This window comes from Nerophis ophidion, linkage group LG12 (assembly GCF_033978795.1).
Source record: "Nerophis ophidion isolate RoL-2023_Sa linkage group LG12, RoL_Noph_v1.0, whole genome shotgun sequence".
NCBI lineage: Eukaryota > Metazoa > Chordata > Actinopteri > Syngnathiformes > Syngnathidae > Nerophis > Nerophis ophidion.
The window spans coordinates 38,965,665-38,993,482 of NC_084622.1; the positions used below are offsets into that span (position 1 = coordinate 38,965,665).

The 27,818-nt window shown below is 39.5% G+C and overlaps 1 protein-coding gene across 5 annotated transcripts in view; it reads left to right on the top strand.

Annotated features, from left to right (window-relative positions):
• man2a2 (mannosidase, alpha, class 2A, member 2) overlaps nucleotides 1-26,885 on the top strand; it is a 198,359-nt gene extending 171,474 nt beyond the window's left edge. Inside the window, exons 15-24 of one of the 5 annotated variants that reach the window (XM_061917554.1) lie at nucleotides 17,677-17,913; nucleotides 17,993-18,115; nucleotides 18,194-18,308; nucleotides 18,472-18,605; nucleotides 19,095-19,236; nucleotides 19,325-19,458; nucleotides 20,582-20,659; nucleotides 21,015-21,209; nucleotides 24,221-24,334; nucleotides 24,410-26,885. In XM_061917554.1, coding sequence (XP_061773538.1) covers nucleotides 17,677-17,913; nucleotides 17,993-18,115; nucleotides 18,194-18,308; nucleotides 18,472-18,605; nucleotides 19,095-19,236; nucleotides 19,325-19,458; nucleotides 20,582-20,659; nucleotides 21,015-21,209; nucleotides 24,221-24,334; nucleotides 24,410-24,562 — 1,425 coding nt within the window. In that variant the 3' untranslated portion in view covers nucleotides 24,563-26,885. The remainder of the gene's footprint in view (nucleotides 1-17,676; nucleotides 17,914-17,992; nucleotides 18,116-18,193; nucleotides 18,309-18,471; nucleotides 18,606-19,094; nucleotides 19,237-19,324; nucleotides 19,459-20,581; nucleotides 20,660-21,014; nucleotides 21,210-24,220; nucleotides 24,335-24,409) is intronic. The other 4 variants (XM_061917555.1, XM_061917556.1, XM_061917558.1 and 1 more) reach the window with 4 other exon arrangements.
• Nucleotides 26,886-27,818: the final 933 nt, after the last annotated feature.

The following is a 27,818-nucleotide window of genomic DNA, read 5'->3' on the forward strand; positions in this document are numbered from 1 at the left end:
ATCACAAAAACATGGTTACTATGTTAACACCTCCAACTTGAGCCCTGTCCAACGTAAGGTACGGATTTGTTGACATGAACAAGTTATAAGTGCTGCTAGTAGCCCAGAAGCAAATAAGCGTCAACCATCTTTCAAAGTGTTTGCAAAGCAACAATGCAATGTAAGGGGCAAAACTTCTCTCCACTGAACGACTCTCTGGAAACAGATACCCAGAAAATAATGATGGAAAAAAAAAAAAAAAATCCTAGTATTACTGTTGTAATACTAGGATTTTTTATATAGAATATAATGTGTTCTTGAAAAGGGAGATTTTTGACGACATAAAGAATTTCAAATGAAATGAAGAATTTTTGAGAAAAAAAACAGAGTACTGCGCCATAATATAAAAGTACGGCAAGAAGACAAAACCACTCTAAATAGACAAGATGGACGAGAATACACGAATGAATGTGACTATAGAATTTTGAAGTTTGGCATCTAAACTCATGTTATTAATGAGCACATTTAGAGGGCGATGAAGAGTCCTTGTACATTTGATTTTAAAAGAGCTAAAATCTATTCATCAATCCCCAGCAATTATGTTGACATAAAAGGCTACTGCAAGGAGTGTCATGGTCACGTCTATTTAACATGTGACAGAAAGCCTTCCATTAACAGCCCAATGGTTTTCAAAGGCTGCATCACAAACCAAGATGACTCCCTACACGCTACACATTGGCAATTTTATTTTAATCTGGAGTTTTGCCTGTGCAGTTAACCTCAGAACTGTGCAAGCGCAGGATGCAACCCAATGTCTGCAAGGCATCACAGTCCCATAAGCTCATAAACTTTGGAGATCCAGAGCCAACTCATCTGCCCAATTTCTCCACTCTGTGCAAAGCAAAACAAGAAAAGAATGATTTTAAATCTAGGTGACAAAAATCTTATTTTTTATTGCAGTGATAGCATCACAGCCATTAAACTGGACACGTTTTTCTGTCACTGCTGGAGTTGAACACAAATGCATGTGACCTTTACAAAGAAAACTCACCAGACAGTATGATTTGATGCAACTGCATCAGTTGTAAGAAAACTGATAAGGCCAAATGTCTCATCTGACCATGTCTCATCTGGCCATATCTTCTTGTATCAGTGTGTTCTGACAGGGCATACCAGTCTCCCAGTGGTGCAATTTCTGTCAGAGAAACATGATGTCAATGCCATCACACGCTGACTGAATAGATTCGTGCAGGTGCGTGCACCTGTTACAAAACAAGTGAGAGACTTTTCTCTGGCCATTCTAGGAGCTCTGGTGAAGGCTTTTACTCCGCATTTTGACTGGAAAACTTAGATAAATTAATACTTTAACATTTTAGTGGGGAAAAGATGCAAAACGTTCACCTTGTTTTCTCAGGGTTGATGTTGCACACTTCATGCATCAATATGATCTGCAGCTGGGGTTGCCAAAAAAATGTTTCTATGAGGTTCTTAGCACAGCTTTTTAAATCACTATCGGTGGAGCATGCAAAAGAACTATTACATTAGTATCAGTAAGTATTGTGGCATTAAGTGAAGCTGAAGATAGTGATCAATCAATCAATGAATGATTATTTATAAAGCCCTAAATCACTAGTGTCTCAAAGGGCTGCACAAACCACAACGACATCCTCGGTAGTGATAGTTCTCAAATTCCTTTGATAGAAAGGTGAAAAAAAATACCTTAAAGCACACACTGCACAGGAGTGGCAGACACAAAAAGCGCTTGTTCTCCCTACAACACCACCCGTTTCTTTGCAAGGATTATGAGACATTTTTCATCTAAATGGGAATATATAAACATCTCAGCAGTCTGCATCTTAATGACAGTTGACATTGAACAATAAGTAATGTTTTATTATGTTTGTTGGCTCTCATTAAGTCTGCAGAAATCAGTGATGAAGAAAAAAAAAAGGTAAACGTTTTGATGCGTTTTTTTTTTAATCAATGCGCTGCATATGCTTTAATTGATAAAAATACATAAATCTTAGCTTAAAATGTTTAAATACTTAAATATTAGATATTATTATAAACGTGCTTGTTGCTACATTACATCAATCAATCAATCAACCAATCATCAATCAATGTTTATTTATATAGCCCTAAATCACAAGTGCCTCAAAGGGCTGCAAAAACCACAACGACATCCTCGGTAGGGCCCACATAAGGGCAAGGAAAAACTCACCCCAGTGGGACATCGACAATGATGACTATGAGAAACCTTGGAGAGGACCGCATATGTGCCAACATCTTCACCTTGCCAGGCTTCTCCACATCCTCATGACTGGAAAAATATGCCTGCAGTGCATCCCACTGGTTGAGCACCCGGTTAATGCAAGTCAGCCAGCTGAGCCACCTGGTTGCACAGTATCGGAATATCTTCAGAGTTTCTGAGTCTGTGAACTCCACAAACTCTTTAAAGATTTCACAACGTTTGGCACTAAAGTTGAGAACAGTTTAAAAAAACAAAAAGAAAAATCGTTAAATAATGAAAAGCCAGGGAACCAAAATGTCATCCAATAACTGTCAAATTGTGGCACAGAGGCTCTCTTTTAACTTAAGTGCAAGTGTAACATGCGGCATATCAGTATGCTTACCTGATGTCTAAGTGAGCATATATACTGCTGAGGATGTCTTCAATAGGCTGCCGTAGAGCCCTAATGCCACATCCTGTGGCCAGCTGGACCAGATGACAGATGCATCCCATGTCAATTAGGGAGGGCTGCATGTCTTTGATTCTGCTGACAACCGAATTGTGCTTCACCTTCATGACACTGGCATTATCACTATTGAATGCCACATTTCTCCAGTCAATTTTTCTGTCACTAGGAATAAACAAAGTACAACATTACTTATTAGTGGTCTGTCTCCTAGTTTATTGTAATGTATTTACATTTACACATTAGCGACTTTACTTAACACTGTGTTCAGTGACTCAATGAGGTTCTGTGCTGTGCCAATGTTACACACTGGCATGTGCAGAAACCTTGTCAACACCTCCTGAGTTTTCGGATGGCAAACCCTGGCCAATATCACAAACTCTTTTTAAAAATAAATAAATAGTAAAAAAATAAAAATGTATATAAAGTATATATTTAGAGAGCAATTTTCACTGACAAATGGTTCAATCCCTGGCTCGGCACCTTTCTGTGTGGAGTTTGCATGTTCTCCTCGTGAATGCGTGGGTTTCCCCCGGGTACTCCGGCTTCCTCCCACTTCCAAAGACATGCACCTGGGGATAGGTTGATTGGCAACACTAAATTGGCCCTAGTGTGTGAATGTGAGTGTGAATGTTGTCTATCTGTGTTGGCCCTGCGATGAGGTGGCGACTTGTCCAGGGTGTACCCCGCCTTTTGCCCGAATTTAACTGAGATAGGCACCAGCGCCCCCCGCAACCCCAAAGGGAATAAGCGGTAGAAAATGGATGGATGGAATTTTCACTGACAGCAGCCACAAAATTACTTTGCAAGAGAAGTGTAAATAGGCTTCACGGTGGCAGAGGGGTTAGTGCGTCTGCCTCACAATACGAAGGTACTGCAGTCCTGGGTTCAATTCCCGGCTTGGGATCTTTCTGTGTGGAGTTTGCATGTCCTCCCCGTGAATGCGTGGGTTCCCTCCGGGTACTCCGGCTTCCTCCCACTTCCAAAGACATGCACCTGGGGATAGGTTGATTGGCAACACTAAATTGGCCCTAGTGTGTGAATGTGAGTGTGAATGTTGTCTGTCTATCTGTGTTGGCCCTGCGATAAGTTGGCGACTTGTCCAGGGTGTACCCCGCCTTCCGCCCGATTGTAGCTGAGATAGGCACCAGCGCCCCCCGCGACCCCGAAAGGGAATAAGCGGTAGAAAATGGATGGATGGATGTGACTATATCCGTTCGGCCACCGTGTTCAATGGAGAACGCTGATCTACAAAATTTGCAGACAGCATACCCCTCCCCTTCGAGCTGTCCTTGATGAACTGAAATTCTTTTTTCCAATCATTTTGAAACTTGCAAGCGTATTTCTTCTTCTTACTCGTTGTCGCCATGTCTCTTCTTCTGCTTCGTCTTCTGTTCTGATTGCCGCGCTTGAATCGGGAGAAATTTGTAAGAATGGTGGCCCCGGGAGATTTTCGGGAGGGGCACTGAAATTCGTGACTCTCCCGGGAAAATCGGGAGGGTTTGCAAGTATGTGCTACATTAAAAAAAAAAAAAAAGATGTATATAATTTTACCTTGTGACTTCGAATATTTGTGACATTTGTTGAACATTCTGGGAAAGGTAAGCAAGTATAGCCTCACCTTTCACATGTTCCAGCTAGCGTTAGCACAAACTAGCAGTGTGAGGCGCTCCTCCATCAGCCTGTTTTGTTCCGCTATGGCATTCTCCTTTGCAGTAATAAAGGTTCCCTCTGGCATATTTTCCCCAAAAAGTCCCATTTTATCATAGTTTAAAAGATAGGTAGAAATCCCCCCTCACGGATGAAAGCCAAGTCGAAGCGTCAACGTTGTTCGATCAGTGTTTCCTCATCAGCGGGCATGCTGCACTTGACACTGTGAATGACGGCTGCTCTTTTGAAACATTCCCAAAGACCCACGACTTGCCCTGAATTGTTCTTCTGTGCCAGTTCCAGCATGGTCATTTTTGGACATCAAATCGCCATATAAATGGCAAGCCTTCTCTCAACTGATAGCCTCGGAAATGCAACAAGCGAAAACACTAGAGGCTGTTTTATTGTTTGTGCTCTGACGCCACCTTTTGGATGAGTTTGCTCGCTGCAGGTGCTGCATTCTCCCTCCATTTACCATATTTACTTTTTTTCCCCCCAAAGAATGTGTCGTTCAGTCTTCTAGCAATCCATAGCGTTTTTACTTTTATGGATTCTTTATTCATCTCTCCAAGCAACGTATTGTAAGTATTACAGTATAACTAAAACTGTTTATATTTTCTAAACGGTCCCAAGTCTGTAGGACTGTTTTCACACATATTTACTATACAGGCTAAAACCACAAAGACGAAGAGCGCCAGCAGCCACGGACCCACCGGAGACTTCTCCTCGTTGACCGGCCGCTGTAAGACAAACGTCCCGCGGGAGCTCAGTCATTTGTAAAAGCAATCAGCAATCATCTTTCTGTGAAGAAGTTTGTCAACATACTAACAAGGTCCACTTCTACTGTGGGGTTACCTCTGGAGTCCAGAATCTCCCGAGCATGGATCTTTGTGATGGACATCCTGTCTGAGGATGATGTAGAAGTAAAGCAGGTATACATTTGATTACAAGCCGGCGATATTCAAGAAAATGACTGCAAAACACAAGAAACTCGAGGAAGACTTGGAGGAGATTAGAAAATCTATCAACTCCCTGTCGGAAGATGTAAGGACAGTGGCCAAGCAGCAAGACACACTAATGGAGTTGTTGACCGAGATCAAAATGCTAAAAAACATCATCAAGGAGAAAGACAAGAAAATTGTCGACCTAGAAGCAAGAATTGACGAACTTGAACAATACACCAGAATGGACGATTTGATTATAAGCGGACTGGAAACCAAACATCGCACGTATGCAAGAGTGGCCGGGACTCGCAGCAGGGACGCTGACAAGGACGCCGAAGCCCCGGCAGACGAACTTGAGACACTTGAACGGCAAGTAATTAACTTTTTTACAAGTAAGAACATATCTCTTCAAAGTGGCAGCATTTCGGCGTGCCATACTATACCTAGGAAGGACAGCAGAACCAACCCAGCCATTGTGATCCGGTTTGCGAATCGAAAACATAAGACGGAGTTACTACGGCAGGGAAGGAAGCTGAAAGGAACTGGGGTTTACATCAATGAACATCTTACAAAGAAGAACGCCGACATTGCAAGACAAGCACGCATCCTCAGAAAAGAAAACAAGATACAAGCAACATGGACACGAAACTGTAAAATCATGATTCGGCTAAATGGACCATATGAAGAAGCCAAAGTTGTCACGATTCGAGAGCTCCGTGACTTGGATCAATATAGATGAGACCTGCTAGGCGTATGACTGACATGGCTCATCCTTGGCTGGAGATGGGGAAGGCTTCGCGACGAGAAGGTGAGACAACTGAGAATCAAGCGTCTTCAAGAGCTGAATACATGGACTATAAATTACATGACTTTGAATATGATGTTGACCCAGATAACCATCTGTTCAACTCAATCAATGTTACTTGTGACTACTACACCGAGGAACAATTTAATGACAATGTTAGCTTAGATAATAAATTTTCTTTAATACATTTCAACTGCAGAAGCTTATATGCAAATTTCTCAAAGATTGACGAATACTTGAAGACTTTAAACAGCAAAATCAAAATAATAGCACTTTCTGAAACATGGATCGATAAAGACAGAGGTATTGACTTCTCAATTGACAGGTATAAGTTGTATCACAGTAGTAGAAAAAACAAGAAGGGAGGAGGTGTGGCCCTGTTTGTTGACTGCGACTTGAAATGTAAACCTGTCGAATGTATGACAACGGTAATCGATGATTTATTTGAATGTGTAACTGTGGAGGTAGACATAGAAAAGAAGAGAAATGTTATTGTTACGTGTTTATATAGGACACCTGGGTCTAAGGTAGAAGCATTTCATGATAGTCTGGAAGAATTACTGTGTAAGGTAAAGGAAAAGAAAACATTCGTCATGTGTGGCGACTATAACATAGACCTGCTAAGCTCACCCAGAAATAAATCAGCAAGAGACTTCTTGGATGTGGTATGTAGTAGAGGGCTTTATCCATTGATCACCAAACCCAGTAGAATATCGACAAATTGTGCAACATTAATTGATCACATCTTTATAAATGACATAGAAAATAACATAAAAAGTGGATTAATAATTAATGATACAAGTGACCACTTACCTGTGTTTCTTACTTATGACTGTCAAATGTATAGAAAGAGGGAGGAGAAAACCCATAGGTATACAAGGAAAAGGACTGAAGAGGCAATAAATAAATTTAGGAAGGACTTATTTGAAGCAGACTGGAATGAGGTGTATGTGGGAGAGGCAAATGCTGCATATGAGGCTTTTCTTAATATTTATTTATCATTGTATGAAATACATTGTCCGAATGTATGGAAACAAAGAGACAGCTACAATATAAAGCCTTGGATTATTAAGGGACTACAGAATGCTTGTAAAAAGAAAAACAAACTTTATAGAGACTTTATAAAAGTAAGAACAAATGATGCTGAAACGAAATATAAGGTTTACAAAAACAAATTGATAACAATAATGAGACAAGCTAAAAAAGACTATTACAATAACTTAATAGAAAACAACAAAAACAATATTAAAGGAACCTGGAATATTCTGAACAAGGTAATAGGTAAAACATCGGGGCCTACAAACCCACCAAGCTATTTTATAAATGAGGATAATAAGATGATAACAAATATGAAAGAAGTAGCAAATGGATTCAATTCTTTTTTTGTGAATGTTGGACCCAAATTGGCAGAGTATTGAAGAACATAAAGATATACAGAGTGGATGGAGAGGGGGAAGCAAAGTGCTACAGTCCATGCTTTTAGGAGATGTTAGTGAAAATGAAATTCTATCGGTTGTAACAAAACTGAAAAATAAGGCATCAACAGACAGTGATGGTATTGACATGATAATTGTAAAAAAGACTATTGACTGTATCATCAAACCTCTATGTTATGTTTTTAATCTCTCTTTTCAAACAGGGACTTTTCCAAATAGAATGAAGGTAGCAAAAGTAATTCCACTCTATAAAACGGGAGATAAACATATATTTACTAATTACAGACCAGTGTCACTGCTGTCACAATTTTCTAAAATAATTGAAAAAGTATTTGTAGAAAAATTAGACAGTTTTATTGAGAATAACATGCTGTTGAGTGAGAGCCAGTATGGATTCCGAACTAATAGATCCACTGCTTCAGCTGTAATGAATATAATGGAGGATATAGCAACAGAAACTGATAATAGGAAATACACTATCGGTGTGTTTATTGATCTTAAAAAAGCATTTGACACAATAGATCATTCTATATTATTGTCCAAGTTGCATTCACTTGGTGTGAGAGGAGTAGTTTTAGAATGGCTAAGAAGTTATTTAGATAATAGACAAGAGTTTGTGGATTTTTTGGGTAATACATCTGAACAAATGAGGATTGAATGTGGAATTCCACAAGGTTCAGTTTTGGGACCTAAATTGTTTATTTTGTATATTAACGATATATGTGAGGTATCAAAGTCATTGAAATTTGTTTTATTTGCGGACGACACCAACTTTTATAGTTCGGGACATGACTTAAAAGCGTTATCAATACTTATTGAACAGGAAATGATTAAACTTAAGAGATGGTTTGATGTCAACAAATTATCATTAAATGTAAAAAAAACAAAGTTTATGATTTTTGGTAAGAGGAAAAGAGAGGACACCATCAAACTGTCGATAGATGGAATTGATATTGAAAGAGTTTCTGAACTTAGATTTTTAGGAGTGATACTGGATGATGGTCTGACATGGAAATCTCATGTTGCACATGTACGAAAAAAGATGTCTAAGAGTATTTTTATATTAAACAAGGTAAAATATATGTTAGATTATAGGGCAATGCGCATATTGTATTGTGCACTTATATTGCCATATATCAGCTACTGTGTGGAAGTGTGGGGGAACACATATAAGAGTAACATAAAGGCATTGTATCAATTACAGAAAAGAGCTATAAGGATTATTCATAAAGTAGATTACTTAGAACACACTAACATTTTATTTATTAACTCTGGACTATTGAAACTACAGGAGCTAGTAAAGCTACAGACATTGTGTGTCATGTTTAAGGCTAGAAGTAAAACATTACCAGCAAATTTACAAAAAATGTTTGTCATCACTTCTGAGAATACAGAGCATAGAAGAAAAGGTCATTTCAAACAACAATATTCAAGGACAACTTTAAAGCAAATGTGTACATCAGTGGTGGGGGTAAAATTGTGGAATTCTCTTTACAACGAGATAAAAAACTGTAAAAATATATTCCAATTGAAAAAAATATATATGAGGTGGCGACTTGTCCAGGGTGTACCCCGCCTTCCGCCCGATTGTAGCTGAGATAGGCGCCAGCGCCCCCCGCGACCCCGAAAGGGAATAAGCGGTAGAAAATGGATGGATGGATATAAAGATAGAACGATAAGATCATATGGACAGCCATAAGTGTTTACATTTTGTTTTTTATTTATTATTTTACTTATTTTTTGTCTGGTTTGGTATTTGCTCTGTATCATTCCGTGAGGTGTATATTATATTATTACTATTATTTTCTTGGTTTGGTTTATACTTTATGAAGTTTTGCACTTGTTGTGTTTTTCTTGTGTTTTTTGTTTTTGATTGTTTCATCACATTTGGATATATGTGTCGGCTTAAATGATATTCATGAAGTAAGATAATGTATTATGTCAAAGGGGGCAGGAAATTATAAGATTTTCTTCATCCTGCTCCTTCTCAGGAATTGTGTGAATTTAAATTGTATATCCATCCATCCATTTTCTACCGCTTATTCCCTTTTGGGGTCGCGGGGGGCGCTGGCGCCTATCTCAGCTACAATCGGGCGGAAGGCATTGTATAATTGTGATATAATTATTTATCGTTCTAAATGCACATCAATGGATGAGATAAATAAAAATGAAAAAAAATTGTACTGTAATCTAGCTGGCGTCCATAACTTGCTTTGAAATCATAAGTCAAGCAGACAAATTTAAGTATTTATTTTGGCAAAAAATTGTTTGAAAAGTATGATAATATTATTCAAGTTTAAAAGGTATGCTATTTCATGCAGTGCATATTTTTTTTCTTTCAAAATAATAATTAATATTTTTACTAGGCCTTTGCGAGCCATATAAAATAATGTGGAAGGCCAGATCTGGCCCCTTGGCGTTGAGTTTGATACTTGCGCCAAAGACCAATAAATCCCAGTTGGATATTCTTCACTGATGAGATGGAAGAGGAAATTCTGAAAATTATGAATAAATGTAAATACAAAACTTTAATTGACTAACAGAATTTCGATTCAAACAAAAATGTAAGTTGATGCCATTAGGGCATGGCGATATATACCAAAACTCATATGCCGATATGATATTTGTGGCTGAATACCGATATACGATACATATCACAATATTTTTTAATCTGAAAGTGAATTTAGACAAAGTCAAAACCAAATATGTGTGTCAATTTGTTTTATTGGAACAAATTCTTAACAAAAGTAAATTTAGGGAAATGTTTAAGCTTCATTCGTAGATGGATGCACATGAAAAATATTTAAAAGCCTTGAAAATAAAAAAAGTAAAGTATAATCTTAAATCTTCATTAAAACAAACCTATAGCTATGCTTGAATCCTCAGCTAATAAGAAAAACACAAAAGAATAAAATTTAGTCCCTTAATTAAAATCCCATAAAATTAAAGCCAGAAACACCAAGATGTCCATTGCAGGATGCTGTGTTGTAGGTGACATTATTGCTACTGCAGCTAAACACACTTTCAGATTTTGTGTACATTTGTTGTGGCAGTGCTTCTTGAGCAAAGTAGTTGTGACTGGTAAGCTTATACAAGTTGATTATTTCTGGGAGCTTTTTAAATTGTTTTTCTTTTTTCATATCGTTGAACCTAAAACACATCTATTTACAAAGTTTATATTTTGACATAAATGTCTTCTCCATTGTTTTCAAGTGCATCCATCTCGCTTGTGCTGTTGATTTGACAGAACGGGGCGGTATAGCTCGGTTGGTAGAGTGGACGTGCTAGCAACTTGAGGGTTTCAGGCTCGATCCCCGCGTCCGCCATCCTAGTCACTGCCGTTGTGTCCTTGGGTGAGACACTTTACCCACCTGCTCCCAGTGCCACCAACACTGGTTTAAGTGTAACTTAGATATTAGGTTTCACTATGTAAAAGCGCTTTGAGTCACTAGAGAAAAGCGCTATAAATATAATTCACTTCACTTCACATAAATTGCGACTTGCCACGCCGCTGTCCTGAATGCGTGTTGCCCCGAGGCTTAAATCAAACAGACGTGATTGCTGGCAACAAAAAATCCTAAGCAACGTTGTAGCCAGCTGCTTAGGGTTTTTTTTTTTTCTTGAGAGTAAAATCAGGGGAAAAAAGGGATCGGAAACACGCCGGGAACACAGCACAAAACACATGATTTCTCTGCAAAATAGGAAGGTTGACAGATATGCGTCACACACTCCTCGTACCTGACTTTGTGTCAAGTGAGCATGGCTCTTACCCTGCCTCACACTGGGTGGAGTAGGACGGGGGACAACATCCAGCGCAGACAGAATAAGCAGAAAGACCACAGTGTCAACACATTAAGGTTTAGATACAGTATACATACGTTAATTTGTCTTTATTATGAAAGCTTTTTTTTTTTTACACTGAATTTATGTAGGTAATTTTTTTGCGTTTGAATTTTTTTAACTGAAATTATGTCAGCATAATTATGAAATTGTGCTGACAATTTCACCCCAAAAAATTGTTTGCAAAAGCGTGTTTAAAAAATTGATTGATTTCAAATTCAGTGTAGGGTTGTACGGTATACCGGTACCAATAAAGTACCTCGGTACTAATGAATCAAAACCAGGTCCTATACTGTCTCTGAAAAATACTGGTACCTTTTTTATCTTTTTTTTCCGGACATGAGGGCACGCCTTTGTCATAACGTTGGACATTGCTGGTAAAACAAGTAAGGCGCATGTTAGGCCATGCACACGCATGGCATACTTACAGTACAAGTAGAAACAGTATGAAGATAGAAGAGGGAGAATGGACGCGGACGCATTTTGGCATAAAACTAACGATAAAGGTGAAGCTATAAAATAGGGCTGCACAATTAATCGACATCAAATCAACATCAAGATTTAATTAGAGTGATAAATATCCGCAGGAGCCTGGGATTTTTTTTTTTTTTTTCCCGCCGTCACCAGTATTTGAGTGACAAACATTTTGCCAATCAGAGGTGTTGAGCCTTGCATTCGATTGTCTTTTGCTTCAAATAGAGAAAAAGAGGTCTCAATCTTTGCATCCCAGCACCTGAGCACGTTTATTTAACAGTATAGATAACTCAATGCAGTGAGCCCTCTCTTCAGTCATTCACAATCTTTGTCTTGGAGGGCAGAGTGCAGGGCGCCAGTTTTACAAACAGAGGGAGCATGTACAAAGAGCCTCGCTACTTGCGACATGCTAATGAATCGTGCCGCAAAGTAACAAGGAGGAAAAAAATATGCTCACAAACCCAAATATCCTGTTGTGGTTATATTTCAGCTTCAAATCGAATGGGCAATATTTTCCTGTTAACACGGACGATTGAGAGAGAGAGAGAGAGAGAGAGAGTTCTGCCTTGATCGCGTGATGGCAATCAACAAAAAGACAACTTGACCTTGTTTTTCCAATTGCACTTCAGTATGTTTAATATTGGGCAGCATGGTGTTATAGGAGTGAGTGTGTGCGCCTCACAATAAGAAGCTCCTGGGATCGACCCCAGGCTTGGGGTCTTTCTGTGACTGTATGGGTTTTCTTCGGGTTCTCCGGCTTCATCCCACCTCCAAAGACATGCACCTCGGGATAAGTTGATTGGCAACACTAAATTGGTGTGAGTGTGAATGTTGTCTATGGTTGTCTGTGTTGGCCCTGCGACGAGGTGGCTACTTGTCAAGGGTGTACACCGCCTTCCCCCCGAATGCAGCTGGAAGCCACCCTCATGACCCCGATAGGGACAAGCGGTAGGAAATGGGTGGATGGATGGATGTTTAATATTTAACCAAGTTAAATATTTGTTTACAGAAATGAGAGCACATTTTCAATTTGTGTTTATTTTTTTAGCATAACTTAGTTATTTAATTTCCAATTACAGTACAAAGGAATACAAGTTTATATCATTTTGAATATTTACTTCCACTTTTATTGTATATTATAATATCATCACTGTATAGTTTTTATCTGCTATTTCTTCAGTTTAAGAGCAGGATGAAGACAAAAGCTCAGAGTCTGCATAAAGCCAAATATGTTTCAAACTAAATTACTTTAAGTTGTACTGATGTGTGGCACCTTGAGACAAGAACTAGCTAGCGGCTAACATCCATCCGCATTCCAGTGTTTTAGCTACTTTTTAAATCGGTAATCCTCCCCTCTATTGCAACAAATAAACTGTTTCTTACAAGTATCAAGAAAAGAAATAGCTAAACATGCTTCACTACACACTGTAGGAGCAGGATACAGCTGCTTACCACACGAACAGCAAGCTCGCACTCCTGAATGTATACAAATGCCATGGGTGGATTTACGCAGTCATCAACCGTAATAATACCAAGTACAAGAGCTGTATTTAGTATGTAATCCTACAATGATTACATCGATATTTCTTATTATCACATAATCTTTTGTCATTTTTTAATTTTATTTCTAAGACTCGGAAATATGTCTCTGGACACAGGGAAACTTTCATTATGACCAATGTATGACCCTTTAGCTACTTGGTATTGGTTTGATACCAAAATTTGTAGTGTCACCCAAAACCTACAGTGGGGCAAAAAAAGTATTTATTCAGCCACCGATTGTGCAAGTTCTCCCACTTAAAATGATGACAGATGTCTGTAATTTTCATCATAGGTACACTTCAACTGTGAGAGACAGAATGTGGAAATAAAATCCAGGAATTCACATTGTAGGATTTTTAAAGAATTTATTTGTAAATTATGGTGGAAAATAAGTATTTGGTCACTTCAAACAAGGAAGATCTCTGGCTCTCACAGAATTGTAGCTTCTTCTTTAAGTAGCTCTTCTGTCCTCCACTCGTTACCTGTATTAATGGAACCTGTTTGAACTTGTTATCTGTATAAAAGACACCTGTTCACAGCCTCAAACAGTCAGACTCCAAACTCCACTATGGCCAAGACCAAAGAGCTGTCGAAGGACACCAGGAAAATAATGATAGACCTGCACCAGACTGGGAAGAGTGAATCTACAATAGGCAAGCAGCTTGGTGTGAAAAAATCAACTGTGGTAGCAATTATCAGAAAATGGAAGACATACAAGGCCACTGATAATCTGCCTCGATCTGGGGCTCCCCACAAGATCTCATCCCGTGGGGTCAAATGATCATGAAAACGTTGAGCAAAAACCCCAGAACCACACGGGCGGACCTGGTTAATGACCTGCAGAGAGCTGGGACCAAAGTAAAAGAGGTTACCATCAGTAACACACTACGCCGACAGGGAATCAAATACTGCTTAAGCCAGTGCATGTCCAGGCCCGTCTGAAGTTTGTCAGAGAGCACATGGATGATACAGCAGAGGATTGGGCGAATGTCATGTGGTCAGATGAAACCAAAATAGAACTTTTGGTATAAACTCAACTCGTCGTGTTTGGAGGAAGAAGAATACTGAGTTGCATCCCAAGAACACCACACCTACTATGAAGCATGGGGGTGGAAACATCATGCTTTGGGGCTGTTTTTCTGCTAAGGGGACTGGAAGATCGATCCGTGTTAAGGAAAGAATGAATGGGGCCATGTATCGTGAGATTTTGAGCCAAAACCTCCTTCCATCAGTGAGAGCTTTGAAGATGAAACGTGGCTGGGTCTTCCAGCATGACAATGATCCCAAACACACCGCCCGGGCAACGAAGGAGTGGCTCCGTAAGAAGCATGGGAAAGTTCTGGAGTGGCCGAGCCAGTCTCCAAACCTCAACCCCATAGAAAATCTGTGGAGGGAGTTGAAAGTCCGTGTTGCTTGGCGACAGCCCCAAAACATCACTGCTCTCGAGAAGATCTGCATAGAGGAATGGGCCAAAATACCAGCTACTGTGTGTGCTGAGTTAAATTTTTTAATGATTTCTGCTAGTGGTGTGCCTCTGCATTTTTTCAATGAAAATAATGTGCCTTGGTTGAAAAAAGGTTGAAAAACACTGGAGTACAGGAAGTGAAAAAATGTGTGAGTAATGGCTTTCAAACGGAAAAGTAGTACGATTAAATAAGCTTTGTTTCATTTTACTCCTTATCAAACATGTTGAAATGTGAACATGTTAATTAACTGTATGCATGTTCGAAATAAACTACTGTATTACCATAACCAAACACATATTAGCTTGTCTGTAAAATACTAAAATCCAATCCGATGAGAATTTGCATATATGAATGCAAAATACTGCATTATGCATAAAACTTATGTATGACTAAATATATCGCAAAGCGTCTTGTGAATGTAGCACAAAAACAGAAGTGCATAGTTTTAGTCAGGCTCCTCCTTGATACATTTCCCCTGAGTGCTAACCGCAACCAGCGTCTTTCAGCACCGCTGCTTGCTGCGTATTAAATGAAATGAGATGAATGTGCGATTACATCCCAATGTTGCAAATGGAACACGCTTTTTGCCTCCTGAGACCATCCTCAACAGGAGGAGAACATTTCAAGAAGCCTAATAGATCATGTAGATATGCATTCACATTAAGCTGACTTTCATTTTTAGATTAAAGAGCAACTCTGGGTGAAATACATATTTATTTTAATCATAATATTTGAGTCATAATAAAGATTTTCCTTGATCCATGGTGTCTCAGTAAGAAGACTTCAAGGCCAAGAACATGAGTAAACTAGACTTTGTGCGTCATAAATCATAACTGGCATACAGTGGCTATTACATGCTTGGCATGGGCACTTATTTTGTAATATATATTTTGTATGTATAAACTCCAGATCTTTGTAGGTCTGTCGTTGGATGGAAAATTATGTTTAATTCTTAGTCCCCTGACTGCTGCCTTGTCATTGTTTTGGTATTTGCTTTCAACACAGGTCAGTATTTGTATTTGCTACAAATTTTGTAAATTAGTACTCGTTCTTTAGTTTTGATGAAATGATCCCATTTTTCCCTCTCAGTTTTTGTAATTAAATACAAGTAGTCCTCGGTTTACAATGTTACATGCTATGTTTCGTGGTTACATACACGATCCCATAAATTTATCAAAACCGTAAAAACATGAGATTTAGTCATTCTGCACCATTAAAAGAACGAGTGCCATGCGCAGGCAATGTGTGCCAGCATGGCACACTGAGGAAGAATAACATCTGTTCATCTGTTATTACTAAACCTTTTGGACTTTAATATGTATATAAATATCATTTCATTTACATTAAGCGGCAGGGCTCCAAAGAAAGGGAAAGTCATCACTGTAGAAGTAAAGATTAACACCATAAGAAGCACAACAAGAATAGACACGTCACCCAAGAATATACGCTTTTGGTCTTAACCAATCCACTCTTGTGACCATCATTAAGGATAATGATTATTGAATGCTAATGATTCCTTAAAGGGGTCATGGATTTTGTGCATGTCACCCACTTTAAATATTTGCTGGGTAAAAATTCTTAGATGTGTTTGAAACAATGTTAAAAGACCTTAAGAAGACTGATGCCATTGTCCATTGCGTTGGATGAGTCCAGTCCACGGACATAAATTATACTGTGTAATTGTGAATATACTGTCTGTCCGTTTTTTGACAGAAAAATAATTACTCTGGAATGGAACGTTATTGTCATTATACCAAAAAGTACAACAAATGAGGAGGAGAAAAATCAACTCCCAAACTAACCTCCTGTCGTACCACGTGAGGTGAAGTGACAAACACGTGGGATGTGGGGGGTTGGCTATGTGTTTGTGGTGTGTGTTTTTTCGTGGATGTGTAAGCTTGAAGAGTGGCTTTGTTCTTTAAATCTCTGTGTTATAGTGATACCACAGCAAGTCAGTCCAACAAAAGTCAACACCAAGCATGAAAGACTGGGGAAATCTCGAAACAACCACCATGCCACGTGCCACGTCGCTCTAACCATGGAAGACAATCCAGATTAGAATGTTTCTGTTTGAGTGAGCGAAAAATAATTTAAACATTTCACTCTTAATTGTCTATTTCTGGTCCTCAAATTCTTCATATTTTGTAGATCAAACAGGTTCTCCAAAAATGTTTATCCAGTGTGCGATTTAGTCCAGAAATCACTAAGGTCTGAGTGCCCACAGCTCTGCCCAACCTTCAATCATTTGTGGCAGTTTTGGGTTACTTTGAACGGTTGCCAGCATCTTGCAATTTGTCGATGCGCCAGGGCTCTGCTTACGCCAACCAACAGATGTCCTGATTGCGAATAGATAAACCCACAAGGCACACGGCACTCCCCTTCTCTCATGAGTCCACCGTGTGTCTAGCAACAACTTTCTGTCAAAACAGGCAGGTTCCCCCCAACCCAAGCTTCCCGTCGAGAAGACCTTGTCAAATTAGTTGAGTGAAAAGTTGATCAATTACATTGTTTAGAAATTAAAGAGCCGTGCAACAAGAGGCTCCAAAAAGTTAAGGTAAGACAAAAGAAGCAAAAGTAGAAGAGATAAAGGAGAGGGAAGAGAAGCGTCTGCTTTCGGGAGAACCAGAGAGAAAATGCTTATTGCGTTTAGAAGGCACTGGCAAATGTTTGAACACATTAGTCAACTCTAATCAGATTTAAAGGGGAGGTAACAAAAAAATTACTTTTTCCATCCATCAGAATACTTGTTTTTGTTTTTTTATTACAATACATAGCATTATTTTATTTGTCATTACTGCCTGGTTAAAAAGTCTTGTTTTTAACCCTTAACCTTTCTTTTCACAGGTTACATTCATGGTGCGCCTGCCTCCACTGGGTCTCACCATCTTCCACCTCTACAATTCTCCAGACTCACCAATGACACTCCTATCTGACACCTTGCTTCGACTGCCGGGAAACTCACTGCCACACCGGGCTTCAGATCCACTTCCTGTTCGGTCTCAGCAGACTGACACTAAGACCTTCTACGTCAGCAGCCAGTTTCTGACGCTGGGCTTCTCCGGCACCACGGGTCTGCTGGAGGTTTGAGTCTAATTTTCTCATCTTTACTTCAAATAAATTCAATAAAATAGACTTTATTCAATTATGTCTTCATCTACAGAGTATCAAACGGAAAGATGATCCTGAGGAAGTGAAGGTGGAGATGCATTTCTTGGTGTATGGAACTCGCATCTCCAAGGACAAAAGTGGTGCTTATCTGTTCCTCCCTGATAAAAAAGCAACGGTACTGACGCACAGGCTTTTTTCTGGATGCTACACTGTGTCCTTTTATATCACATTATTGCACTTTCTCTCTCTTCAGCCATACGAGTACAAGGAACCGCCCGCAGTGCGTTTAGTAGAGGGGCCTCTTTTCTCTGAAGTGGTGGCATACTACCAACATTTTCAGCAGACTATTCGCATCCACAATGTGCCAGGTAACTAAAGTGTGATGTGGAATCTGTTCAAATAGCAACTGTTTATTTCATAGCACCAGAAGGGACGATGGATCCAATCAATGTGTAATTTATATTCCATTAAAAATCCATATTCACACGCACGTTTTTTAGTTTTTATTTTACTTCCTCCTTGTGTTTCTAGGTGTGGATGGCCTGTCTGTGGACATCACCACTTCGGTGGACATCAGAGATCAGGCAAATAAGGAGTTGGCCATGCGACTGGTCACCAACATACAGAATGGAGACGGCTTCTACACAGACCTCAATGGCTTCCAGGTCAGTCCCCGCCTAGAGACTAAATGTTGACTGATGCTGTTATTAATAGGGGTGTCCTAATCCAATATTGATATTGGTCCGAGCCACTAACAAATGTGTTTGAATCATTCAAATTACTGCTTCATGAGAGTCATGCGCTAACTTAATTAACTAATTTGATCACTCGGTATTCCCAAAAACAAATTACGACTTCACTTCATTTTAAATAAAGACAGCTTACGTTCATTCCAGTTAATAAATGTGCTTTACATACTTACCATCATTTTTCTGAGTAATGCCCCTTGATTAGGCCTTTTCTAAAATTCCACACTACAAACTATTTAAAGTGTGTTCTATGATTCACGCTGATATCGGTATCTGCCAATACTCAAGGCTCCAATATGAGCATTGTATCGAAAATGAAAATGTTGTATTGGGAAACCCTTAGTTATTACAATAAAACAATCTCAATGTGATTATTGAGAAGCTGACAGCCGCATCCTCTTGTAGATGCAACTTCGTCAGCGACACCTGAAGCTCCCGTTACAGGCCAACTTCTACCCAATGCCAAGTCAGGCATACATCCAGGACAGCAATCACAGACTGACGCTGCACACTGCTCAGTCTTTGGGTGTCAGCAGCCTGAGAAATGGTCTGCCTCTTATTTCGCTTTCGCTTTTTCCACTTTCATGTGACTCTTAGAGGTTAGAATGTTGACTTTTTTTATTGATCATCCCCAGGCGAACTCGAAGTTATTTTGGACCGCCGACTGATGCAGGATGATAATCGTGGGCTGGGTCAAGGCCTTAAGGACAACAAAAGGACCGTCAACCGCTTCCGACTGCTTCTAGAAAGGAGATCCGCAGGCAACAAGGTCAGTTCAGACTGCCAACACAAGCTGTGAAATTCCCTCCTCAATAACTACTTGGACAAAGGTACTGGTACACCTGAACAAGAAGAAAGAAGGAGGGAAAATATGAGGTTCCACTCTTAGAAAATCATTGTCACAATTTGCGTAATCTGTTGTAGTACATCCCAAAAGTGTTTGATGATCAGGGCTCCTAACCAAGGTTCCAACCGTGCCTGTATGGACCTATAGCAGTAAAGGGCCTTTTGCAAACGATTCACACAAATTAGAAGCAGAGAACAATCTAGAAATGTCTTAGATTGCTGAACACTTAGGGAGTCTGAAGGGCCAGTAGAGCAATTGATGAATTAATTATATCCCATTAGAGGACACTGTTGAGTTCTCTGATACTTTAAACCGCCTAAACTTTAAAAGGCTGAGAAGATGGTAGAGAATTTTTCTGGACAAAATTAAGTTGATAACCTTAAAGAGTTATATTATCATTAGTAATTCCATCCATCAGGATACTTTCTTTTACTAAATTGACAACTCTTTCTGCTCAAGTACCTTCTTCTACATCATCATTAACTTATTGGAATGAGTTTTGTCATGTGATTTTTTTGATTTCACAGCATATTTTCAAATAAGTCAGTTTTGATCTAACATATACACAGTACTCATAGATGTCATGATATGTTTTGGCCAGGACTTATTTTAGGATTCTATGTAATTTGTTAGTAAGCATGTGAGATTTCAATTTGGGTCTAATTTGGAGTATATGATGACCCTTTTCAATTACATTTAAGTTAGGTATGAACAGCAGGTGGCAGTAGTGTGCAGCGGTGGGCTAACTTGCATGTTACTATTTTAAAGCAAATGTTACTATTTTAAATCAAATCACCAGATTTTATTGATAAGTGTCAAAGTAAAAGGAAAGTAAATCATCACGTGATACAATATGGTCTTCTACGAGCATGCCTTTTTTTTTAATTAGGTGTGCGCTAAGTTTTATGTGCATATTATTTGTGTGTGAAAGCGCTGCTTCCTAATTTTTCTTCATTATGCTCTTCATAAACACGTAATTATCATATTTGTAATCCGTCTTCATTTCAAGTGTTTGTTTTTCATCTCTCCCTTCTGTTGCCTTCAGGCTGATGGCTTCTTTGCCAAAGTCTTCTCCTTGTTTCACTCTCTCCTCTCCAAAATGTTGAGTGACAGGGTTCAAGAGGTAACATCGTCATGGCAACAGCAATGTTGCTTGCACAAGTAGTCTGTGGCATAGCTCAGATTTCTTCCCCCTCCCCATCAAATAGGTCTCCTTGCCAACAGTAACAAATGGTATAATTGATCAAACAAATGAGAATGGAGGACATTGATTGCTCTCCAGAACTGCTCATGATTCTTTAGGATAAAGTGTCTCATAGAGTCAAACATAGAGTACCGGTAAGTTAATATTGTGTTTGTCTTTAAAACATAAACCAAACCCAGTGTGTATTGATAGTTCTGTGTTGTAAGTGCAGTAGGCTGTGCAATATTAAAAAAAACTACTGTCAATCACATTATTAATCTGTTCTCCTGTGTAGATGACAGATAGCACCACCACGAGCTTCCCCTCTGTGCTCAGTCACATGACCAACGGCATCCTGAATCACAACGTTTTGGCACTGCCTGTCCTGCCCAAACGGCGTGGCATCCCCCCCCTCCAAACCTTTGCACCGCTCAAGTCCAGCCTTCCCTGCGACTTCCACCTGCTCAACCTGCGCAGCATCCAAAGCCAAGTAAGAGGGCAAAAAAAAAGAATATTGCACACAGGTGGTCTTTGGGTCTTTGAGTTTGATTTAAGTGTAAATCGGAAGTCATATCTAAATTACCACTGAAGTCACACACTCTGTACAGAAACACATGAAGAACAGAACATACAGTAATAAAAACACTAAAGGCAATCATTACATAAAACTGTAACAGTATTGTAGATAACGGGGTATTGCAGTTTCAACATCCTTACAATAATGCCATGAAGTGTGACGGTGTCAAACAAATACTTGGTGAGTATTTTTTACTGGCATTTTTGCATTGGCCAGTGTGAAAATACACTACATCTCCCATAATTCTCTGCACAGCGCGGGACTGGTAAGGTTAGGGCGTGGAAGGCAGTAAGGGGGACAAAAGGAATTAACATGAGGGTGAATTGTGTTCGCAGTAAATCACAGGAATTGTTTTTTGTGGACATTTCCTGAACATTTAATCAAAATCTATTCATAACTTATTGAGAAGTGTTGCTAACAAACAGACAAGCAAACCCTGGCCAACACATAACCTCATTGGCAAAGGTAATTAAAGTACAAATAGAGTAGAAAAACGAGTTGACTTTATATGTTTAATTGCGTTTCATTGTAGCCATTAAACCATATCCAATTGTAATTACAAACGGCAAAGTGGGTATCTGGAAAATACGACTTAAACATTGAAAAATGCCACAATTTCAGACGGCCATTTTTTATTCCGCTCCGAATATCTTCAGCAATTTCTGTAGGTTGACGTCACGATGTGAACACTTCTGCACTTTGACCATATCAGCAGATCAGTCATACTGGAAATACGCAAAATAGAAAGAGATGTGCTGTCTGTCATTCACACATGTAAGATATGAACACTTATGTTTTTATTTTTTAATGCATTTTAAGTCTGCTAACAATGGAGTCAATGGGCCTCTCTATTCGGCCCGTGAAACTCTCTAAATAATCATCCAAAATCCGAAAACAATACTCTATACACATATCGGGATCTGAATTGTCACAGTCGGTTCACAATTTTTAACAGGAGGGTGGATCGATCAACAAATCTGTGGCGTCATTACCTAAGGTAATATCAGTATTTGATCACTACAAGAGCGATAAGACTAATATTTTTATTTTCTCCAAATAATTTATTTTTAAACATTAACAAAAACTACACATTTAGGGAATTAGGAGGACGTTTGAGGGCAAAACTCCATAAGTAGCATATAGTTACTTTTGTTTAGTTATTGTGTACAAAAGATTTAGTTTTTGCTCAAACAATTATTAAAAAAAGAGAATAATGGGTGGATGTAACCTTTTGAAAACAAAGTATATTTTTATTTTTATTCCGCATTGCTGGCAGTAAGTCGGACACGTTTCCAGTGAGGGTTGGACTCCGCCAAGGCTGTCCTTTGTCACCGATTCTGTTCATAACTTTTATGGACAGAATTTCTAGGCACAGCCAAGGCGTTGAGGGAATCCGGTTTGGTGGCCACGGGATTAGGTCTCTGCTTTTTGCAGATGATGTTGTGCTAATGGCTTCATCTGGCCGGGATCTTCAGCTCTCACTGGATCGGTTCGCAGCCGAGTGTGAAGTGACCGGAATGAGAATCAGCACCTCCAAGTCCGAGTCCATGGTTCTTGCCCGGAAAAGGGTGGAGTGCCATCTCCGGGTTGGGGAGGAGACCCTGCCCCAAGTGGAGGAGTTCAAGTACCTAGGAGTCTTGTTCACGAGTGGGGGAAGAGTGGATCGTGAGATCGACAGGCAAATCGGTGCGGCGTCTTCAGTAATGCGGACGTTGTATCGATCCGTTGTGGTGAAGAAGGAGCTGAGCCGGAAAGCAAAGCTCTCAATTTACCGGTCGATCTACTTTCCCATCCTCACCTATGGTCAGGAGCTTTGGGTCATGACCGAAAGGATAAGATCACGGGTACAAGCGGCCGAAATGAGTTTCCTCCGCCGGATGGCGGGGTTCTCCCTTAGAGATAGGGTGAGAAGCTCTGCCATCCGGGAGGAGCTCAACGTAAAGCCGCTGCTCCACCACATCGAGAGTAGCCAGATGAGGTGGTTCGGGCATCTGGTCAGGATGCCACCCGAACGCCTCCCTAGGGAGGTGTTTAGGGCACGTCCAGCTGGTAGGAGGCCACGGGGAAGACCCAGGACACGTTGGGAAGACTATGTCTCCCGGCTGGCCTGGGAACGCCTCGGGATCCCCCGGGAAGAGCTAGACGAAGTGGCTGGAGAGGGGGAAGTCTGGGCTTCCCTGCTTAGGCTGCTGCCCCCGCGACCCGACCTCGGATAAGCGGAAGATGATGGATGGTATATTTTTATTCGGTGTGTTTGTAAATTGACAAGTTCGTAGAATAAATCGAGGCTCCAGAATGATAATTTGATACTTTGGAATATAGACTACAACCACATAATTTCCCCTTTGTGGGATAAATAAAGTATTTCTTATTCTATCCTAGAATATTGCTTTTACAGTAATCACTTTGAATTGGGACCAGTTGGAAGTCACCCAGAATAAATTGTGTTAGACTTTGGAGTTTGCACCATAATCAAAAGGAATTCTGACTATTATCAAAGGCAAATATATAATTTAAGTCTATGTAAGAATAAATATTAGTATAAAAAAAAATGATGTACTCATCACTCTTGTGTTTATTGATGGCACATGTGCCTTAAAAGTAAGTATTGAACGCACATGTTTATTTAATTTATTCAGTTGATATTGTGTTGCACCTACTTTTGCAGTCATCATAAGCTGAAATATGTGTACTGCTTTCATGGCAAGGTTGCAATAACCTCACTTCTAGTTCTGTTTATCACAAAAACCAAGGCAAAACACGTAAAAGTATCATGTGAGGATCACCTCTTTATACGTTTTTGTGCGACTTTAGAGGCATTTCTCTACATGTCGTGTTTTGTTTCGACGTTATAGAACTTTATGTTCTGTTCATGTTGAAGTTGTACTGCATGATGTACTTTGTATTCGTTTGTACTAAAACAGCAGGACCCCAACGCTCCGTCACCATATGCAGCATTAATTCTTCACCGTTTGGGTTTTGACTGTGGATTGGACGCGCCCAACTTGGGCTTCAACTGCACCACCACCCAAGGACAGGTGAGGAGAGACCCAAACCTTTCCTTATTCATGACCATGTTCTCATACTGGCTCGCATTTTTGTTTTCTCTGCAGCTAAACATTTCAAGCCTCTTTAAGGACGTGGAACTGCAGCTGCTCCAGCCTACGTCTTTGACATTTATGTATTCAAGTCTTCCATTGGCCAACCATTCCACAGTCAGTCTGAATCCGATGGACATCTCTGCCTTCAAGCTCAAATTGCGCTAAGCTGCCCGAACCCAACGGGCTCAGACTCTTCAGGCCCAGAACGGGACCTCCACGGGCTGCAGACTGTGACAGAGGGTCGGGGTTTTGTCAAACCCATTATGCAGAACCACAGGCGAGTCGGAGAACGTTGGTCCATTGCAACGTGGTAGCTGATTGCTGTTTTGAACCACAGGAAACTGAACATCTGACTGAGTTCTGCTATGTAAGAATGTTTTCTATCCTGAAACTGAACTACTGAATGTAAATATCCTAATGATGTGCGACTGGAAGGATGGGAGCGAGGATTCATCAGGAGACAGTGCAATTGACTAAGCTTGTTCTTCTTTCAGGTTTATTGTTTTTAAATTGTCTATGTGCACAATCATTTTAGTTTCGATATATTTTCAATTTAATGTCACGTTTCTCCTTTTTTTTTTTTGTCTCAATGCAGCAAAGAGATTGTGTGATGTGGACATTTGGAAACACAGGTGGTCTCATTTCACTGCCGCCACAATGTGATCATGACTCATGAAAGCTCCATAGTCACTGTCACTGTTTTGCTTCTTTATGCTCATCATTATCAGTCGTCTATGGAGAACATTTGTCTTCATTCTCATGTCACGTCACTGCATATTTTGTTGGGCTGAACACATTTCATGCTCCTGGCTTGTGCAAAATTCACAAATACGGAATTTTAATTACAATTGAAATAGCTCCACCCTACAGAATGTTTAATTTGAATGACAGGAAGTAGAATTAAATTAATTGCGTATCAAATAAATTCATTAAATGCAAGTAAAAGAAAACAGCTTGGTTTTGACCTAAATTCTTTACAACGGGATACTTTACAAACACTCAAAATAAATACGTTTTTTTTAAATAATTGCATTCTGGTAAATGAGGCATTTTTACCAAATTTTCCATAATTTCAAGGTAACAATAGCAACAATGTATTTTCATTTTACACCCACATTATTAAGTATTGGCATACTAGCAAGATAGCGCCAAGTGACAATATCCATGACTTTTTAGTTTCTTAACTACATTTGGTAACATTTAAAGTTTTGATATGCCATCGAGTAGCAAAAATGGCAGCACTAAGGACAGAAAGTGTGAAATGTCCTTAACGAATTGAGCATTTTGACTTCATAACAGTATGAATCGGTCAAGAAATGTGGGAGTAGTTAATTCTGGAATACAACAAAATGATCTGTTGGAATTTCAATTATGTGTCCTTTGAATGTCATTTGTCAATCTAAATTCAATTATTCTTCCTGTTTGCAACCCAAATTGAAATTGATTGAATTGGAATTTGGGAGATATTCTCAATTTAATGTGGATTTTTGCATAAGTCCAGTGTGCTCATCTGATGCTATACACCACAAAAATGGGCAGAAGTCTTAGGCCACCAGATTGTTGTTTTTTAATGATATTTTTCACAGCATTCATTTCAATGCAGTAAAATATAATTTTGCAACAAATACCACATGTAAGGGTGACCTAAAGCTTTTGCACAATCCTGATACAGATGCAACTCACAGAAAGTTGGGGCTTAATGGGTGAAATGTAACATTTACATGCAAATTTAACAATGAACACTAGGTTCATCCTGAAATGTTTAGTGACTTAGTGCAGAGTGAGCAAGTGCTGTAAAGCGGGACTGCAAGTTTGTCTTCGGTTGTGGGAAATTCCTATATTCAAATCACTGATCAAGTTCACAGCCGCAAGAGAGATTTCATTTGCAATGAGATTATTCAATTCCAGTACTCCACCAGTGACATTCCAGGAAGTCTTGTAATCATGAGGAAACATTTTTTATGCACTTAATGTGTCTGCTGTTTTTCTAAAAGTTTAAATTGATGTTTTTGATTTGTTGTTGCAAAGTACACAGTCGGCACACACGAACTGCAGCAGCCTAATAAGCATATAATGTGTGTGGAGTGACCCACTTTTAAAACAAAATTCAACCTCTACAGATATTACTGCACAATGCATCACTGCCTTCAATGGGACTGTGAACACTGTCACCCTTAAAAAAAAGAAATCCATTACTTAACATGACCAAATTGCTGGTTTCCCTCTGGAGGTCTTGTCACACATGAACATGTTCTCCGCTGTCTTCCATTAGCACTTCTTTGATTGTCACTTCCGTCCTTTTCCATCACCTTTTTTCTATTGTGCGTCTCGTCTGTCCGTTAAACTGTCCTTCATAAAAACGAGGGTGAAAAAGAGCTGTGGTAAGGTAATAAAAAGGAGGCAATTAGGCTCTCTTCTGTGTTCCATTGTGTATAAAATGCAAAAGAAGATAATAAAGATGAATAACTGATTGGGCGGTTGACACACACGCCAGTTTGGTCCTCAAGCTTTATTCCAACAATGTTTATTTAATGATTTTGTTTTTGTACATCAGGGATCCATCCATCCATTTCCTACCGCTTTTCTCTTTCGGGATCAAGGGGGTGGCTGGAGCCTATCTCAGCTGCATTCGGGCGGAAGGCGGGATACACCCTGGACAAGTCGCCATCTCATCGCAGGGCCAACACAGACAGACAACATTCACACTCACATTCACACACTAGGGCCAATTTAGTGTTGCCAATCAACTTATCCCCAGGTGCTTATCTTTGGAGGTGGGAGGAAGCCGGAGTACCCAGAGGGAACCCACGCAGTCACGGGGAAGACATGCAAACTCCACACAGAAAGATCCCAAACCCGGGCTTGAATTTATGACCATTGATATTTAAATTGTTTTGGGGACCATTTTTCCATAAAGTTAAAGACCGGTAGAGCCGTGCGTCTCCCTTTACTATTTATGTACAAACCCTGTTTCCATAAGAGTTGAAAAATTGTATTAGATGTAAATATAAACTGAATACAATTATTTGCTAATGATTTTCAACCCATATTCATTTGAATGCACTACAAAGACAAGATATTTGATGTTCAAACTAATAAACTTAATTTTTTTTTTTCTTCAAATAATTAACTTAGAATTTCATGGCAAAATAGTTGGGAAAAGGGCATGTTAACCAATGTGTTACATCACCTTTTCTTATAACAACACTCAAACGTTTGGGTTGAGGCTTTGAAAGTGGAATTCTTTCCCATTCTCGTTTTATGTAGAGCTTCAGTTGTTCATCAGTCTGGGGTCTCCGCTGTCGTATTTTACACTTCATAATGCGCCACACATTTTCAATGGGAGACAGGTCTGGACTGCAGGCGGGCCAGGAAAGTACCCGCACTCTTTTTTTACGAGGCCACGCTGTTGTAACACGTG